We start from the raw sequence: 20028 nt of genomic DNA, 5'->3' as shown, positions 1-20028 counted from the left end.
CACCATAGGGTGTTCATACTCCTCAGCAGGGACATGGGCTGGAGGAAAACCCAACCTTTCCCATGTATGGAAGAAGAAGGAGATGGTGAAAGATGCCACAACATTCCCAAGCATCGGGTTTTCATCTACAACCCTCCTGTGCAAAAATGCTGCCAGCAAAACAGAACTCATACCGAGGTGAGCACCAGCGCCCAGGGTTTTCCATTTGCTGTCCCAGATACAGCCTGTTGGAAAATGCAGAGGACTAAATGAGTGGCAACTGCCTGTTCTGGCTCCTCCTGCAAAGCAACCCAGTATTCCCCGTGGAGCAATAGTGGCACCTGGTGGTCACGTACCCCTCTCAATAGCAACAAGGTTGGGGTTTTTAAATATTTTATTCCAAATATTATATATCATATTTTTTTTTTTGAATGCTCAGCCCAATGGAAACATCACGGGAGTATAAAGCAATCCCAACTGATGACATCAGTGACAGCTGCTGGCTGCAACAGTGATGCTGAAGGGTCTGGAGTCCAAGTCTTAACAAGGAGCAGCTGAGGGAACTGGGGTTGTTTAACATGGAGAAAAGGAGGCTGAGCAGAGACCTTATCGCTCTACAGCGACCTGAAAGGAGGTTGTAGGGGGTGGGTGTCCATCTCTGTCCAAATGACAGGACAAGGGAAATGGCCTCAAGTTTCTCCAGGGGTGGTTTAGATTGGATATTGGGAAAAAAATTTCTTCACCGAAAGGGTCGCCAAGCACTGGAACAGGCTGGCCAGGGAAGTGTTTGTAGTCACCATCCGTGGAGGTATTTAGAAGACCTGTAGTGCTGGGCTATGATTTTGTGGTGGACTTGCCAGTGTTAAGCTAACAGTTGAACTTGATAATCTTGAAGGTCTTTTCCAACAAAAACAATTCTATAATTTTTCTACACCCCTCATTATGCATACTGGACCAAGCCACAATCTGTTATTGCAGCACACCCATTGCATGTGCCTCTGTAATCACATTGTTACACTCCTGTAAGTGGGAAGGAAGGAATGAGGACCTGTCCTAGCTTGCTGAAAAAATGGTTTGTTTCAGTTTGGTTTTGTTGGGGGTTTTGTTTATTTATTTGTTTGTTTGTTTTGTCTGCTAAAAAAGATTAAAACTAAAAAAAAAAAATCAGGGCTTCCTATTTATGTATCCTGTTTATATATGTATCTTCCTACAGAGATGAATAAATCTTGTTCCAAACAGCTACTAAATTTGCATCCCTAGAGATGCTTAGGGCCACATGTGCCCTGGCAAGAAAATGTTGTTATTCCCCTGTCTGCCTCAGACATTTTGTGCCTTTGCAGGACATGACTTCTGTAGTGCCCTGCACTCTGCAAACCCGGTGAATAATAGATGTGCTCTGAGGCAGAACTTCTGCCAGGGGTTCTCCTTACATCACTGGCTTATCTAGCAATCCAGGTTTTTGGTGCAGAAGGACTCTGTCTGAGAGATGAACAGAAAAACAAGCCCACACAAAGCACTGAACCTGAGGCAGCCTGTTTTCATTGAATTCAGATCCTGATGCTGCACGATTTTTATATGGCTGGAGTGTAAGTACCTCATTAGAGGTCAGAGACTGAAGGTTTGTCTTCTGACAAACATAAACTCCTACTCAAAGTTTTTCTACAGATGGACCACTGTTTCTCTCCTGGGAAGGGTATTTGATGTCTAAAAGCAACTGTGCTCAAACTTCTTCCTTTCCCTGTGGGAGACTCATTTTTCTGCTTTCCTAGAATTCACAGGAACATACCCTCTTGGAGACAGGTACCTTTCTGCAGGTTTGGTAGGAATTGTCCAATGTGTTCAGCAGTCAGTAGGATGTGCCCACAGTGGTGCAGGCACACAATGTGGTAGCACAACCTGCACTTCCTTAGGAAAACAGACTGCAAATTCTGGGGCTGCATGAAACAAAACCCAGCTTTCCAGAGTTGTTGTTCCACAAAGAGATTATGAGGGTTAAGATGAAGCAATTATACAGCAATTGCCTCAGAGCAAAAGTCACCAGAGCTCGCTTTCCCATGTGCCAGGTTCACCTTCTTGGGCACCACAGCTGCACCCAGAGAAAAAAATCTACCTGCTTGGCATCATATTAGCACAGGCAGAAACTGAAGAAAAGGTGACTTTATGTGAGTACTGCAGTCAATTTTAATGAAGAGTAGGATCTGTAAGTAAACCTTGTGGGTGGCTTCTGTGGCTTTTTTACCTGAAACATCCCTGAGGTAACAGAAGTGTGAATGTACATGATGCATCTCTACTGTATCCTGGAAGGTTCTCCTGGTGAAGAAAGCAAGGAAGTATTAGCATCCTTCCCTCCAACAAGTTTTTTCTCCTGTCTTGCTCCAGGACTTGCACCTCTGATGAAATGGCAAATGAGGTGAAAGAGGAAAGAGATGCTAGGCCAAGCACTCTATCACTGGAAACATTATGGTCATTCAAAAACAACAATGTGGGAGTGCAAGATGGAAAGAAAAACATCTTTGAGGGACAAAGGATTTATTCTTTCTTGTTTATCCTTGAGATCTGCCCACAGATGGCAGAGAAGCATTAATATTCTTGTCCCATGCAGAGCTTGCCCTCAGCCTGCTCTGTTCACATCCTGGTTTTGCATCATTAGGCTGGAGTGAGGAAAACACCACTAACCTCCTAACCACAGTCAATTCCTGACTGTGCACCTGAGCTGGACCAGGTTTTGCTGCTCATTCAGAGATCTGCTTACACAGAAGAGCAGAGCAATGGTAAGCCACAGTGCAAGCTCAGACTGCTGTTTTCACACCAGTGCAGTGCTGAGGGTCAACCTATTTTTCTGACACACAGGGATCTTTCTGGTTTAGCTTGTGTCATGTTGAAATGGGTTTAAAACAAAGTGGGGGAAAAGTGCCACTGTTATTCCACAACAAAAACGTATACACAGGCCACGAGCCTAGTGAAAAGACTTAATGAAATTTACCAGTAATTACTAAAATGTTTCTGCCCAGAATCACTGAGTGGGGACTTGCTCCATGTTTTGCAAGGTCTGTGTAGAACTAGGAGGAATGGTACAGCCAGGGTTTGTTTTGTTATCCATGCCACAGGCTTCCATGCCACAGCACTAGCACTGCACATGCAAACAGGCAAATCACAGAATCACAGGATTATTGAGGCTAGAAAGACCTCTGAGATCATCAAGTCCAGCCTATCACCTAACAATCACCACACTGTCTAGACCACTCAGTGCCACATCCAGCCTTTCCTTAAACACCTCCAGGGCTGGTGACTCCACCACTTCCCTGGGCAGGCCAGTCCAATGCCTTATCACCCTCTCCATGAGGAAGTGCTTCCTAATATCCAGCCTAAACCTCCCTTGGCACAGCTTCAGGCCATTCCCTCTTATCCTGTCACTTATTGCCTGGGAGAAGAGCCTGACCCCCACCTGACTATGATCTGTCTTCAGGTAGTAGAGAGTGGTAAGGTCCCCCCTAAGTGTCCTCTTTTCCAGGATAAACCACCCCAGCTTCCTTAGCCTCTCCTATCCTTACATGACTTTCCCCTAGTCCCTTCACCAGTCTCACTGCTCTCCTTTGGACCCACACCAGCACCTCAATATCCTTGTTGAAGTGAAGAGCCCAGAACTGGACACAGTACTCAAGCTGAGGCCTCACCAGAGCTGAGTACAGAGGGAAAATTACATCCCTGCTCCTGTTGGCCACATTTTTCCTGATAGAAGCCAGGATGCCATTGGCCTTCCAGGCTACCTGGGCATACTGCTGGCTCATGTTCAACCAGTTATTAATCAGTACTCCTGGGTCCCTTCTGCCAGGCAGCTCTCCAGCCACTCCTCCCCCAGTCTGTAGTGCTGCACGGGGTTATTGTGGGCAAAGTGTAGGACCCTGCACTTTGTTACCACTTTTCTCCATCCCAACACTTCCCAGGCCCAGCTGCCCTCAGAGCTCAAGGACAAAGCTGCTGCTCCTGGGAAATCATGTCTCTAGGAGGGATGTTCCTGCCCGGCTGGAGCTGGAGCCATGTGGAACCTTCTGTGGACTGAGGGTTAGCAGCACAGAAATGGTTACAGACACAGCAGTGCAAAAGAAGAAATACCAACCTACATTGTGTGAAATACACTGCAGGGTTCAAATGTAAAGGGATAGGATCAACACAGGACTGGAAAATACCATCCAGGACTGAATTTGTTAGGTGGTTTTCCTGTGCTGAAAGAGAACAGAAGTAGGAAGAAAACAAGAGTGTTCTCAGTCTATAGAAGGTAAAAGGATAGGGAGAAAGCAAATTAACATTAAACTGTAAGTAAGCATGAATATTAAATACCATAAAAAATCAGAAATAAATTGTGAATGGACACCAATTAGCAGAGCTGCCTAAGGACAGCAGGATACATCCCTTTCATCTCCAGCCTACAGTCAATAATCATAACATTCAAGGGTAAAAAATCAAGCACTTGACAGCCTGGAGAGACAACCTGCTTGGTATTTGGTGAGACACAAGTCTCCACCAGAGGAATGCAAACTGGTCCTCTGAAAGGGTCAATTGCTTCCGTGGTGGAAGATGCCAATGAACCCCGTGACAAGAGACCTCAGAAATGTCACACTGAGAAAACTCTCTTGGCAGAGAAAACTAAGAGATTTCAGTAACAAGGGAACCTCTTTTGACAAAATGTCCTGTAACTGTTCACTTTGTATCACTACCGAATTGTTGTGAGCTTTACTGTGAGAGAAATAAAACACTAGGTCACTAGAAAGAATCCAGATTTTGAAGTTACTTTTACAAAGATGAATTGTAAGCTCCTATACAAGAGTAATAAAAAATGGGTCGCAGGTACAGCGTGTGCAGTACAACCCAGCATTCTTTCTTTGAAAACTGATGTAATATCTGGAAAGATGTTCAAACTAGTTGCTGAAATCATACCTACAAGTACCTATAGGTCTGCCAGCAGTGCAGATTTCCTCCCAAGCCAAAGTGAAAAAGCCAGCTGAATGCTGGGACTGCATGCACCTGGACCCGTTTGCAAAAATTTCATCCCACTTTTCATGTCACCAGATTTCATGCATGTAATTTTTCTAATTTTTTTTTTTTTTTTTTTTTTTTTAATACATCCCATACATTTTGCCCCTCCAAAAGTTAGAAGGAGCTCAGGAAGAAAGAAGTTTGTCACAGTCTGCCTGTACAGACCTGGGCTTCAGGAGGTACAAACGAAAACAAGACACAGATACACATCCTCCTCTTTCCACTACCTGGTCTGGATGAGGGATTCACATGGCTCTCCTTTTTCTGTGCCACTGCCTCCACTCCAAACAGCACACACCAGGCAGTGACATCTCAGGACCTTGCTGAGTGAGCAGCAACCAGGGAGAGCTCAGGGCTGCCTCAAGGAAGGGCTCAAAACTCGCTTTGGCACACGCCACAGCCAAAAAAAAAGGCAGGTGTTTACATGCACAGGCACAGCCACTTTAATAGCTTATGTCTCCTGAATGACTGCACATGCTATTTGCAGAAACATGCAAAAACAGAACTGCAAAATGAACAATGGATGATATTACTCAGGTTAATGAGGTTACGAGCCCTTTGGGCTGGTGGGTTTTCTGTCAGGCAGGGCAGGTAAAGATGCTGGGTTTCTGCAGGACATCCTGGTCCATGTTTTGTAGGGAAGGAACAAGCACTGTAACACCATGAGACATTGTAAAATCATTTGCATTCATTTGCATGAGTATGAAACCTCTGCAGACCCCCAGGCCTGGCACACTGTATTAAGAAGCTACCACCAGCTGTAACCATCTTGCAGCAAAAAAAGGTATCATTTAAGTGAAATACTAATTGCAGAGCACATCGCACGAGGGCTCCTCAGGGAGGAGAGAAAAGCTGTGAGGAGGACTGCAGACACAATTAATTTGCATCAACTACCCTTATTATTCCTCCAGGTTCTCTCTCTCTCTTTTTTTTTTTTTTTTTTTTTTTTTTATAAAGTATTAATTAAAGCTCACGCTGTGACAGCAATGGGGCAGAGATGGAGTGATGGGGAGGCACACTGAGTGACTGGCAGGTATTTCAGCAGGGTTAGCTTATCCCACTGTATCTTATTTTTTTCCTAATTCCTAAACTTTTCATAATTTCCTTTTTTTCCCACCTGAAAACCTGAGTAGGATGTGCTCAGGAAAATATTGCCTCTAGGGGTAAAAACCTGATGGAAACAAATTCCTGCTTTCTTTACATAAATAACCCTGTTGACCACCTCAACAAACAATGCACAGATGGCTGTGGATATCGAGAGCTTTCTCCCATGTTTGGGAAGCTCCCAAATAGAAGGTGTATTCCTGACTGCTTACTCTGCACAGGTTTTGTAGTCACATCCAAGGGGAAACAATGCCTCCAATTTGTGTGGGGCTTCAAACAGGTTAACACAGGTCTCGTGTCAGCTGCTCTGGAGATAACCTGAAACTCCAGAACTAATTTAACTTCTAGAAAAACAGGGTTTTCATTTAACACCCTCCTCTCCAGGAGAGTTAACTGACACCTGAAAAGGTCATGAACCAGCAGAAGTGTGAAAACTAGTAATTTCAGCAAAACCCCACAGATTTCTACTTAAACTGCTACAGGAAAGGTCCTCCCAGCCTATGCTCTCTTTTTGCAACTGGAAACCTGGTTTCAAAGCAAGATCTGCCCACAGTGCTCAAGTATTTCTCTGAGAACCTGCTGCCATTTGGCCATGGTTTGGTTTGCACATCAGCAGAAAGACTTGAAAAGCCTTGAAAAAGATTTTCAAAAGACTTGAAAAGCTCCAGACCCTCCAGATGAGAATGGCTTCCCTCCCGTGCTGCCTCAGACTGACCACACTGCAACAAGGGCACCAGGGAGACCCATGCTCAGGTTCCTCCGAGGGCCATCCCTGCAGCATGCTTCAGATGGAGCTTTCTAGCCCTTTTCTGGCTCACAGGAGAAGTATCTTTCTTCTATCTCAAGCCTGAGAGTATGAAAACAAAGAGCATTCTAAGCTCTGCCACCTCATGGTGCTATGGTGAGAAGCTACAGGCAGTGAAGGGGTTGACTCCTAATGGGCATAAATGCTGGACTTTGCATCTTTGGATTAGCAATGCACACCTAGTTTTTTTCTAACTGTAGTTTTCAGGGTTAACATTCCCTCTTTAAAGTATGATTTGTGCTTTCTGCATACTCAGGAGACCTCATTTCTATGAGCTGCTCTGTGCTCTTCAGTAGATATTGGCCATCTGACTGTCCACTGGCTTGTAGCACACTGTGCACGTTTGGGTGCTCCATCAGTTATATTTTAAACAAAGGCTTTAATTTTTCAAAAGTCTTAATAAAAGCTGTTGTGAGCAGAGGTTTGTATTTTCCAGATAGTTTAAAACCAAAGCTTTCTGTGACACTGACCCTTACCATCAATGTTGACCCTTCCAATCCAGCTCACACATCTATCACCCTCATGAATAGTTGAGAGGCTCGGTGTGCTGTTTCCAAGTGGCTGCGGGCCATGCTGGGGAAGAGATGGGCTTCAGAAGTACAAATTGATTGACTCAATTCAATTAAAACTTAATCTAAACACCATCAATCTAGGTTTTACTTCAATAACATTTGAATTGGCATTATGCCATATCTAGAATAGGTAAAATCAAATTACACCACACACACCAAAATCACGTTCCTGGAAACAGTGACGACTGTTCCGTGGTCATAGGACAGGCTTGGCACAAAAGAATTAAAATCTTGAGCCATTTTAATTTGAAAATGCCTTTTGACTGATTAAATATTTAGAATTGCATGTGGCAGTGTTTTAAATTAATTCTTGTCCTGTACATTTGACTGCAGTTTTGCTAATGAAGGATTTCACGTGCAGAAACCCAGCTATCAGATCAGGAGTGCAGTCTCCTCATTTGCCAATCATATGAATTTGTAACACTTAATTCTCAATTTGAATAGCATGAGGTCTAGGGGTTTCTCCTTGTTCAAAATATATGTGTTTTCTGGAAGGCAAATAATCTGAACTGTTGTTGAAACTCTGGATGTTGAGAAAAAAATGGCATGAAATCTGAGTCTGCCCACACTTGTGTCGGGAAAACAAGAGCAGGGATTCAAATGGAGTGCTGCACACATCATTAAATGAAGGAGATGCTTCACCTCTCCTGCTTGCTGCTTTCCCCTCCATATTGCATGGGTGAGGATGTGCCCAGGGGCCAGGCACCAGCTGCCTCCGCTCAGGGAACTGATGTGCTGAGGGCTTCTGTAGCAGCAGTAATGAATGGTGCCTCATCAACGTTATTCTATTGTTAATCACAGCCTTCTGGGTTATTTTGTATTACATGTATAGATATGTGCATAATGCCTCAACAGCCTTAGGGATAGTCAGTGATAAGGCCTCCTCCTGTCCCTTTCAAGCATCTCTAATGTCAGGGAAAGAGAGGAATTGCCTCCGTGGGCCTGCAGTTCTGCCTGCCCACACCTTCATGCCTTTTAGCCCTATATATTTCCAGCTTATGCTGCTCTGAAAGCTCCCGGCTGGGACAAATGGCACTGTTTTATTTCTCATGGAATATACCTAAAATCTGGCACTGTTTATGTCTCTCTCAGATGAAGCCAGGAGGCTTGTGAGTGAAATGCATCAGCTTGAGTTTAGCAGTGGGACTCCAACGCTCCTCATTTTGGTACAAGGAGCCGTGTGCTCTCCCCTCAGAGGGTTCATTTCTATCGGGAGCAGCTGATGCACTGAAGTGTTGTCCTGGTTTTGCTAGGACAGAATTCTAGAGTAACTTTTACGTTCAGAGAAACTGCCATTTAGAGAGAGGCTGCAGAGTCCAATCTTGCGAGAAGGAGGTAAGATGCTGTGGTGTGCAGGTTTCTGTAGTGACCAAGGTCAAGGTCTGTTTTGAACCATGCAGGTGCAGTGGGCCAGGAGGGGTGAAGCCCAGGATGGCCAAAGTATTCCATGCCATAAACATTACCCTCACGGCAAGTTTGAAGAGATGTTTTGGGGCTTCTACCATGGCTGCCTTCCTAAGTAGGTCCTGTCTGCTTGAGCATCCCATGCCTGAGGGCTCCTCCTCCTCTTGCTGAGACCTTCGCATTCTTGCTGGAGCTGCGCTGCTCACAGTGTTGGCACACGGCATTCCCTGCGTCCCCTGAGGACACAGCTCACGATCCCTGGAGCCGAGTGTGACTTCGTGTCTTATATTAGCAGCGGGGTTCTCATTAGTTCATTATTCTTACTGCAGTGGCGTTAATATTAGGTTCATCTTTATTACTTTATTAAATCTGTTCTCATTTTAACCACGGGTCTCCCGATCCTTTCCCCATCTACCCATCTGGAGTGGGCTCTGCTCCAACCCCTCCCTGCGCCCACCGCTCCCGTTCCCACCCGCCTATACACCCCAGATGCACCCCTCCCTCATTACGCCCGCCCAACGCGTCACCCCTGCACCGCCACTACGTCACAGCACCGCTGCATGACGTATGAAGTCGCGATAGGGGGACACGGAGGCCCCGCCCAGGCAGCTGCCGCCTGGCGGGGAGGCGGGGGAGGGGGAGACAGAGGGGAGGGGCAGGGCCTTAAAGGGGCCGTGCTGGGTCAGGTCGGGCCGGGTGCGAACCGATGGAGCCGGGCGGCGGGACGGAGCCGGGTAGCGGCGGCAATAGCAGCGACAGCAGCTGGTTCCTGTACTACGCGTACGGCAGCAACCTGCTGCGGGAGCGGCTGCTGCTGAGCAACCCCTCGGCGGTGCTGTGCGCCCTGGCGCGCTTGCAGGTGCGTGCGGAAGGGGAGAGAAGCGAAGCGAAGCGGGGCCCCTGGAAGCCACTCCTGCCCCGGCGTGAGCCGCCTCTGGGCTCCGTTCTGCTGCCCGGGGTTGTGTGGTGGCCCGTCCGTCCCGAGAGTAACGGGGGAGGCTGCAGCGTGGTTCAGGCGGGGGGTTGGGGTGGGGTGACCCATCACCTGTGAGGTGGCGGTGTGCGCCAGGGTGGCAGGGGCTGCTGGCACCCCGGACGTACCCTCGGCACAGAGAGTGCTTGTGTGGGTGTTATCTTACTGGCGGTAACCAAGACCCACCCCCACACGCCCCCCCGGCGTAAGGCGTTACGAATGTGAAAAAGTAGATAGCGGGTAAGGAGCAGGTGCCGTTGGGTTTATGGGACAAGTTTCTGGCAGTTCGAAAAGGATTCTGTGTCGATGAACAAATCAGAACATTTCTTTCCCCTCCTCCCTCCCCCCCCCCAGCCACGCTGGTTACAAGTGAGGGGCCCTCTCTGTGTCAGGTGGGATGCAGGAGTTCACCCAGCACTGCTTTGGGCACCTTCCTTAGCCCTGGCAGTTCTCCTCCTGCCTGAGGTTATTAAATGCTAATTTATCAGTGTGGCTGTAATGTAGGCTTAGAAACCCCAGTTCGTGGTCATTAAGCTGCATAAGGATCCTTGGAGGAGGAAAACATTGATTAGTACCACTTAAGTCTGACTTGAAGGTTCTCTTGGGGTAACTGGCAGGAAATGATCTACGTTAGAGCATAGGAAGGAGTTCCAAAGACTCTTAATTAATAAACTGTCTATAGTCAGATACTTGGTGTCTCATGGGACTAACCACCTGTCAACTGAGGCCTGTCCTGGTAAAGTGTGAGGGGTTTAGGATTACCACTGTGGAGCTAAACATTCCAGGAGCCCATCACCTTGCTGGTTCAGACCTTGGAGGTGAGGAGGAAAGCAGTCGTGTTGTGCACTTCTCGTTGATTAAAAGAAAGCCCAGCACTTCAGCCCTCCTGGGTTCCAGATAGATAATTCGGGTTACCCAGTGAGCATCTCTTGCCATGCTGCAGGTCAGCTGTTCCAGAGCTAGCAGTCAGAAGCAACCTTTCCTAGCCTGCCTGTGCCCTGCTGCTGTGCTCCCTGCTAACACTGGGTGGTTTCACCACATTCCATCAGGCTGGAAAATCACTGGAGCGCACAGAGGCTGGAGCTGATTTCTGCTAGTTGCTGTATGGATAGTTGGCTTAAAAAAAAAAAAAAACCAACATGAAAACAGCCTGTGGACAAGAGTACTTCAGGTGCTAGACTGGGATATTGAGTTTGCTTCCCCATTTTTCTTTTTTTAACACTTTGTTAATCTTCAACCAAAAGCTCCCAGAAATGGGATGTGTAACAAGCACAAGAAAGGTGTTACACTGATACCTGGAAAAAGGGCCAAAGACCAAGCACTTGACCAGAGAAGGTATCTCATGTCTTTTTTTCCCCTCTGCCTTCCAGTGCCTCCTGCAGCTGCCCACGTGGTGCAAGGTTGGGTTTCCTGCTTCCAGAACCAGAGCTAACCTTGCTAATTCTACATCATCTCTGTTGACCCTCTTGAGTGGTACCTGATGGTCTGTACCTTCTTGCAGGTATTCAGTGCAGGTTAGGTCCAAGAAAATATAACTGGAGGCCTATGGCAGGGGACTGGGACTAGATGATCTTTAAGGTCCCTTTCAACCCAAACCATTCTGTCATTCTGTGGATAAAATAAAAACAGGCACTTTTTTGTTATTACTGGACTCCTGTAAGTGTACAGGAATATTTCCATGTGGCTGCCCTGCAAGCACTTGTCCACATCTGTAGCTTCAGCCTGTGACTCGACTGGACCTGTGTGCAAATTGGTCAGGCTTGACTGCAGAGTCTAGTCCAGAGTCTTCCTCACACAGTAATCCCGTGACCCAAACATCACAAAGCCAATGTGCAGCAGTTTGTTGGATGGTTGATGACTAATGTGTCTAAGTGAACTTTTTTCTAGTGAAATTAGTTTAATGGGGGACATTTTATAAAGAAGGAAGATTATTCTATTGATGGAATAAACAGTATGGCTTTGCCAGGCTGATGATTATCTCTTGCATACACACACACAGAGAAAAATTTAGATCAGTGTTCTGATCAGTGCTGTCTATCTGTGTGTAAGCCTCCAAGTGATCAGTTTTTGGCAACTTTTTCCAATATCTACTAGGACAAATTACAAGGTAATGCGTATCAGAAAGTGAATATTGATATGTACCAAACATATATTTCAAATAAAAATTACAGCTTATAGAAGGTACTCATGAAAAATAAGCAAAGCTGTGGGATTTTATAGGCTTGGATTGTTTGGGGTTTTTTTATTACTGTCTTTTATACTTTCTTACCTTTGCCACATTTTGTTGTGGTTAAGCAGGTAGTCTTCCCTAAAGCTGTGCCAGGGAAAGATCCACAAATTGGCTGACAAGTAGGAGAGAAAACTGAGTGTGTAGAGTCAGATAGAAAATTACTCTGGAAAAATGCAAGAACCTATTATTCTCTTTTGCCTATAAAATAATTTTATATTACTTAGAATAAAAATATTTTAGTTTTAAGAGTGTTTCAACTTGTGGAACCTGGATAAGCTCATACAAGGAGTCATTCACCTTGACTTTAAAATACTATTTGAATGCTGAGGTGGCACAGAACACTGAAAAATACAGAGGATGGTATGTTGTAATTGGGCAGTTTTATTAGTGCATGAGGACAAGACTCAAAGCTCACCATCTTCTAGGCTTCTTTACCCTTAGTATTTTCCTGGGCCTTGCATGGTAGCATTTATGTTTTAGAACAGCACCAAAACCTGTAAAGGAGTGAGCAGCAGGCAGCCATATCTTTTGAGGAACAAGAAAAAGGCAGTATTAATTTCCCTCCTTCATAGTGCATCTGAGCAAAGAGCCCTTCAGATTGTCCAAAGGGAAGTACATCAGCAATCCTGTCACTGCCAGCTCAGGTGAAAGTCAAGCTGACATTTTTCCAGCACTCCTGTGTTCACTGCAGATCTGGGCATGTGTGCTACTCTTGAAAAAAGGTTATCCTTGCTGTTCTCTCACCACTAGAAAGTGTTAGCTGACATTTAGGGTAGGCTGCTGAGGTGTTTGGATGTTGATCCAGGTCTCCACAAACCAAGGTTTACCAGTAGTGCTCTCTGCTGGACCTTTATTCCCTTTGTCCCAAGGCTGCTGTTTCTCATGGAGTGGTGGAAAAGACTGACTTCAGCCCCTCCTAAGGTGGAAGCTGGATCAGATCCCACCTGTCTGTTCCTCCTTTTTATGACTATACTGACTACTTGAAGACTTTGCTTTAGCTGCCCTTTTTATGTCAAGAATAGCCAACAGCTCTTAAATGGAAATTAATTCTCTTCATTGGTTTAATTTGCAGGATTTTAAGCTCGAGTTTGGGCACCATCAAGGCAAGACAAATTCTGTCTGGCATGGAGGTACAGCTACCATTGCTCAGAGCCCTGGCGACGAAGTATGGGGAATTGTGTGGAAAATGAGCACTAGCAATTTAAGTTCACTGGATAAGTAGGTGACATAACTTTTGCTGTCTTCTACTATTTTAGAGAGCAATTGAAAAATAGTAGTCAATTTTTGATAAAAATCTTTGTGGAAGCTTTTATGTTGGAATTTAGATGCTGTGAATTTTAATATGTGAATTTCATGGCACACTACATGTATTGACATCAAACATTTTTGTGATTAAAATGGTTTTGTTTTCAAGCTAAAGCTATTTAGAGGTATTTTAAAAAGATGTGGACCTTGATTTAGACCTGCTGCATTGGTCATTTTCCTTTTTTTAAACCACTGCCCTCACAAAGTCCTGTTCATGAAACTAGGCTAAACTCTGTATTTGTCCTGCAACACAATTCCTATTGCTTTAGGGAGAGTTTCCTTTGCCACATCAATTTGTCTCTATATATCTGTAGATTCCAGTTGTAGTGGAAATGGAAAAGATGAGGACAAGACTTTGTAGAAGAGAAGGAGATCTTTAATACAAGCAAATGGAGCTTTTGCAGAGGTTATTTTGTGTGCCTTCTCTTCTAAGGATTCAAACTTTTGCAAGATTGAGGTGGATCCAAGTAGGGAGCTGGGGTGGCTTTGCTTCTCCTTTTGAGTGGGAGAGGCTGCCTGCATTGTTAAAATACATGTGTGTGTTCTGCCTGTGCCTGATAATTAAGACAAGTTTAAGGCAACCTGAGCAAGGCATTCCAGACCTTTACCTCCAGCCTGAAGTCTGGAGGACCACCTGAGTAAACAAACCAAGGAGTAGCATAGCTTTCTGCAGGGTCCAAGGCAGGACATAGAACCTCATATTTCAGACTGTGGCTGGTGTTATGTGCTTATTGCAGCTTTCAGAATGTGCCTGCATGGTGCTTCTGGTACACAGGGATTGTTTCTTTGGAGCAGTTCATCACTGTCAATCAATTCCAGTAGAAACCTGGGCTAGTGAGGCTAAGGAAGCAGGCCATACTAGACACATTGAAAGCATTACATTAGTATAATTCTCCTGCCTCTGGTACTACTGGAATTTTGGTTATGGCTGCACTGTGCTCTGTAGACATGTCCTCATAACCTTGGCCACGAAACTTGAAGTTCCAACTTGCTTTTCATTTGCCTGCAGCAAAGCTGAAGTACTACAGGAACTGTTGGCCAAATTCTGTCAGCACATCATGGGAATGGGCACTCTCAGCACCCTCGAGTCCTGGTTGGGAGTTTCAGTCCCAAGCAGGAGAGCATCTAGCTGGTAACACTTCTGGCTGGGGAGAGCTGCACATGTCCCTGCTTTATTTTCTCCTCAGTTCCCACTTCTTTTTTTAAAATAGCACTTACCTCCTTTTTGCTGGCCTTTACCAAAACCTTCTTTTCTAAACAAAACCATACTTTTCTAAAGCATAAACATCAGAAGTGTAGAGATGCTGTCTGGCAGCATCTGCTTTGATAGTAACACTGTGTTTCCCCCTATGGGGACAGCATTTTTAATTTTAACTGCTACAGGTGTTGTCTACTTACTATAGAATTGCAGATCCCTGGCATTTGTTTGACAGGGGATAAATTTAATGCTGGCTAATATGCTAGAGGTTTGAGTTCTATGTGGTCACCAAAAACTCCAGGAAAGACACTAGTTAAATATTGCATTTTCCCAGCTGCGTCCTTGATGCCAGGAAGGTGGACTGGAAATGGAAGGAAAGAGGATGTGTCCTTGGCTTTTATAATGCTGGGGTTGATAGTGTTCTTCCAAGAATTGCTCCTGATCAACTTGAAAGAGCTTATGTGTGTAACTGCTGAAGAACTTGAGAATCTTTGGCTGTGAGTAAGCAGTTTCATTTGTAAGTGCTCAACCAAGTTATATTATGAAAATTCCATGTATCAAGAGAAAAAAAAAAAAGCACTTGCAGAACATGGCCAGCATTATGCATGTCTTAAATGGTATTAGGTCTTTGAAGGAAGGATAAGTTGTCAAGATGGTACTTTGGTGAGCAGCATTAAAACTCGTATTACTCATCTCTAAAGCACAGCTAAAGCTAATTGGGCTATAAAGTCTGACTTGTATTGCTTAAGCTTCCCATTTACTTCTTGCTATTTCATCAGACTTTTAGTGGTAGCTAAATGCTAATGGTTAAAGACAACAAGTAGCCTTGGTTCTGAGTTTGGTTTCGGTTTCCTAAGAGGGCATGATTTTGCTAATAAATTCTTAAAAAGAAATGTTTTTTGCTCTGATCTAGCTCTTTGAGGTACATATCTTGCACAAAGTAAAGGGTGTCTTGGATGATTCACTGGAATGTGCATTGCAAGAGTTTCCCCTTATTCAAATGTTACACAATGGGCAAGATAAAACTTTGGAATTGTTTTGTTATCTGAGCGGAAGGTAATGCAAGATATGTGCCTGGCTCATTTATCCTGATAATCTTGGTTGTGTTTCTCATGTAGAGTACCAGACTTGCACTGTAACTAATTCACAAGGAGCATTCTTTCTCCAACTTTGCAGGTTAACCACTAGTCATCTTTCTTACAGAACTGAAATGACAAAAGTGAATGCCACTGCTTCTTTAGAAATCTATTTTTGGGTATGAAGCACAAGTTTGCACAAAAAGCACCCGAATATGTTCTGCTTTATTTATTGGGTTGGGTTTTTTATTGGGTTCTGCCTTGAATTCTGTTGTAAGAAGTGCATGTATGTTTAATTGCACAGTTTATGCAAAAGATGCATCAGTTATTGGGCATGAAAGGAATATATGTCCTTTACAGGCAAGAGGGTGTTGAAGCTGGCATTTATGTCCCCATAGAAGTTAATGTCCACACTCAAACAGGACAGGTGCTGACCTGTCGAAGCTATCAGATGGAGGACTATGTCTGTGGCCCCCCTTCTCCTCACTATAAAAAGGTAGGTGTTGCATCACTAATTTTGGAGGGAATGAACAGAAATATATAGAATGCAGTACTTCTGTTTAACACATACTTTATTTATGGTGGATGGAAAGCAAGAGTAACTCCAATGTAAAGGTATAACTTAATGCTTGTGCAATGTAATAGTGTAATGATGTTTGCAGAAATCTGCTAGATCTTTAAGGCCCACTAAATCTTTTTTTGTTGTTGTTGTTTGTTTAGTTATGCCTTTTATGTGAAGCCTCTGTTTAACTTGTGAATCCATTATCACTGAAACAGGGATTTCTGAAGGATGTTGTTTACATATATCAAGTGATTCTCTGCTGGAAAAATTAATGCACTCCACTAAAAGGACAGAGGGTAGCTTCTGTGGGGAGAAAGCAGCACCTGGCTTGTAGTCTCAAGGACACGGATTATCCCTGTTGTCTTATGAAATATCTTACTATCACTTAATACAGGAGTCCACCTGCCTGCTTTTACCAGATGCATCATCAGCATATCGCAGGACTTCCAGCAACTTTGCAGGGCACTGCAACAGGGTTCCCACTTGATGGTTGGTGAGGCAGAAGTGTTTCACCACTGTTCTGCAACACACTGGCTCTCTGTAGAGGCAGATGATCCAGTCACACAGCAGGCCTGACTTGCTTAGCTTGTGAGATCTGATGCAGTCCTATCCTCAGGTGGCATGACTGCGTGTCTGGAGTTGTGCAGTTATTGGCAGCTGCAGATAGACATCCCTGTAACGTGCTGACTTTTCCTACTGAGAGCAAAGAAACAGGGCTTGAACTTGTTGAATCCCAAGAGTGCTCCCTGTGAATCAATTTCCAGGAGCATAGCTAAGGCCAGCTGCTGCAGGACTTCTGAAGGGAAAGCTTGCTTAGAAAGCAGGCTCTTCTGCTTCACAAACCAATTCCCTGCCAACCTGCTTCCTGTCAAGACAGATCTTTAATCTTTAGGGTTTTTCAGGGAGTTAGTACACAGTCTGCTGCTGTGTGTCAGCTCTCACTAGCATGCTGTAAGAGCAGACTTCCAATACTGGCGACTTTATCTAGTTAAACATTCATTTTAGCTGTTGTCAAAGTCAATTATTAGTTCTCTGTTCTCTGCCCATCCCAGTTTTTATTTATTTAAGTTAACCAGGCAGGAGGGCTAAACATTTAGTACAGGTGACTGCATTTGCACACAGTGATCTACATCCATCTACTGCTTTTGTACTTCCTGTGGCACAGTTCATCCTTTCTGAACACCTCATCCTTGAATTTCCTGGCTGTTGTTGCATGAAAGAGTATTTACAATATTATAATCTTTTAAAATCTGTGTGTTTATTTGTCTTCATTTCCATAGGGGAACTGGTGTCTCTTTCAAGCCTGGGCTTCTAAGGCCTTCTCTTTTCTTCTTGCTGTGACTTATTTTCTGTTACTCAAATTTATTTTGTATTTAGAAGGAAAGCTGCAGTACCATATTCTAAGGAATCTGTGCTTTTTCACTAAGCTAAGCATCTGTTTCTGTTGTTCCTATAACTTGTCTAGGTACTCACTGTTGTGCTTTGGATTGGAACTGCTTAGTTTTAAAAATAACCAGTATGCTGTGTGCTGTATCTCACTCAGAAGTGATTCCAAGGCTAGCTAAAGGCATAAAAAAAAAAAAAAGAAGTTCCCTGGAAGAAAGAATGGAATAACTGAATAGCAGCTTAATTGTGCAGCCTTGTGCACATTAGTAGCATTTCAGAATCTTGGAGGTATGCCTTGGTAGTTACAGACCTTTTAAGAGTAACTTTATTATGCTATCAACATCTTTGGTGGTCTTCAGAAGCCTTTGGCTATCTTAAGGTACAAATAGCATTATTTGGCATTAATTATCTTTTTACCTTAAGTGATTGTTCTTGTATGAGTAAATGTTTGGAGGGCTTTGTCCTTCCTAACACTATTAATGAAGGCACTTTTTCTTTTTTTTCTTCCCTTCTTTTGATTATAGGTTATCTGCATGGGTGCAAAACAGAATGGCTTGCCAACTGACTATCGAAATAAATTAGAAGCTATTGAAACTAATAACTATGCAGGGCCAGTGCCAATCATGGAGAAGATTGAAGCTGCTATTGAAGCAAAGAAAATAAGTTCTGCATAGAATACCTCTGCATTTGCTTGCCTGTTCACCTTGATTTAGATACATCTGCTCACCGTGCTGATCAGCAGTTTCTTTATTTATCAAGAGAAGATGAGTTTGCTGTGCATCTACAGTAAACCATTAGACATAATTTGCAGTCTGAAGATATACTGACATTGGTAATTTCTTCATTTTGCATGTGTAGCTTGAGTACATGATGAATTTTCTGCATATTTGGAAATTACCTTTTTGTAATTGTCATGCAGTGCTGCACGCAAATTTGTGCTTCATGTCCCTTCTTTTATACTTTTTTTAAAAGAAGACCATCTTGCTGGGTGTTGGTATCTGTTGCCTTCTGATGAAAAAGGGCTGCAGGATCAGACCCTTTGTTTTTAAATATTGTATAAACAATTACCAAGAAGTTCAAAGATCTGTTACTGTGCAAAGTAGACTCAAAACTCTAAATCAAGACTCAACTTTTTTTTTCTACTGCCTCTCTTAATGAATTAAAGCCCAACCTATCTGAAGCTATGGAGTTCTGGTTTATGTAGTTGGTAAAGAAGGTAGTGTAATACTATTTTTTTTAATTGTTGCCATGTTTTTAGGTGTTTAAACCAAAAGGCAACCAGGGCCTGAAGACAACATTTAGCAAAAGGTCTCATTCAAAGCATAATGACCTCCTCCTTTCTGTGTCCAGTAATCGTCACAGGTGAACCAGTTAGATATAGCCAACAGATTTTAAAGAATTAATTTTAGATAATTCTAAGGTTTTTCAAACTTTTTAACTCGTTTGTTGCTTATCTAGGCCCTGGTCTTGTGTCCAATGAGACCAGGAAGTCTCCTGTGAAGTCCGAGTGTGTTTGTTTTTTGTCTATTAAACCCCAGTTGAATAAACTGTGCCTCATAGCTTTGACAATCTCTTGCAACACTGGAAGCTCATGTATCATTTAGAATACTTATCTTTATGGTACTTGGCAACCCCTTTAGGTAGTCTGTGGGAGACAAGGACAGTTTGTCTACCTGGAAGATGTCAAACGAGAAAACTGTCTTCTCTAGGGTGTATATTTTTTGACTCTTGATGAACAGAGGGGTGCAAGAGATGATTGCTGTCACTGTGTGAATGCTTAGGTAGACAAATGATGAAGCAACATACCTGTCTTCTCTCTATAAAATTTTTTTGTAAACTTCTGACAGGCTATAGGTGCTGTCCTGGTGCCCACACATCCATTTCCAGAGCTGGGCACTGTGACTGCAGCCTATTAGCCCTGTCTAGTATGAAACTGAGTAAATAAAACGGTGATTACCAAACCTCTCCTATGTCCATTCAATGTGTACTTAAAGAATATCAGTTCTGCTTATGTAAGCAAAAAGCTGGCAATGGGGCAATGCACCTATTTGCAGCTGAATGGATGTGAGCACGAACATGCTCATCAGCATCACTTCTAAAGAAGTCCCATGTACACTGCTTATAGTTGAGAATACTTTTTTTTTTTTTTTTTTATCTGCATCCTTCTCTACATGAATGAAAGCTGAAATTCTTGTCCAAGTCCAGAATGATGTCCTTCTATTCCACTAACAAACGACAGCCTGATGGAGTGGTAAATAATATATGACACTTTACCGTCACGGGGCTCCTTGGGGCCCTTTGAACTTTTAAATAGGTTTTTCACCCATTGCTGCAAGAAGAAAATGGGAGATGATAGTCTTGACAGCCTCCTTGGAAGGGGTTGCCAGCAGGTACCTACCT

General features: G+C 43.8%; 1 protein-coding gene across 1 annotated transcript; it reads left to right on the top strand.

Moving 5' to 3' along the window:
• The first annotated feature begins 9544 nt into the window (after positions 1-9544).
• GGCT (gamma-glutamylcyclotransferase) lies at positions 9545-19589 on the top strand. Its single transcript, XM_071735396.1, has 4 exons — positions 9545-9757; positions 13174-13319; positions 16041-16176; positions 18153-19589. The coding sequence occupies exons 1-4, from the start codon at positions 9605-9607 to the stop codon at positions 18300-18302; spliced, it is 585 nt and encodes a 194-aa protein (XP_071591497.1). The 5' UTR covers positions 9545-9604; the 3' UTR covers positions 18303-19589.
• Positions 19590-20028: the final 439 nt, after the last annotated feature.

This window comes from Heliangelus exortis, chromosome 2 (assembly GCF_036169615.1).
Source record: "Heliangelus exortis chromosome 2, bHelExo1.hap1, whole genome shotgun sequence".
In the NCBI taxonomy this organism is placed as follows: domain Eukaryota; kingdom Metazoa; phylum Chordata; class Aves; order Apodiformes; family Trochilidae; genus Heliangelus; species Heliangelus exortis.
The sequence above is the reverse complement of the archived record's forward strand: the minus strand, read 5'-3'. Positions and strand labels throughout refer to the sequence as shown.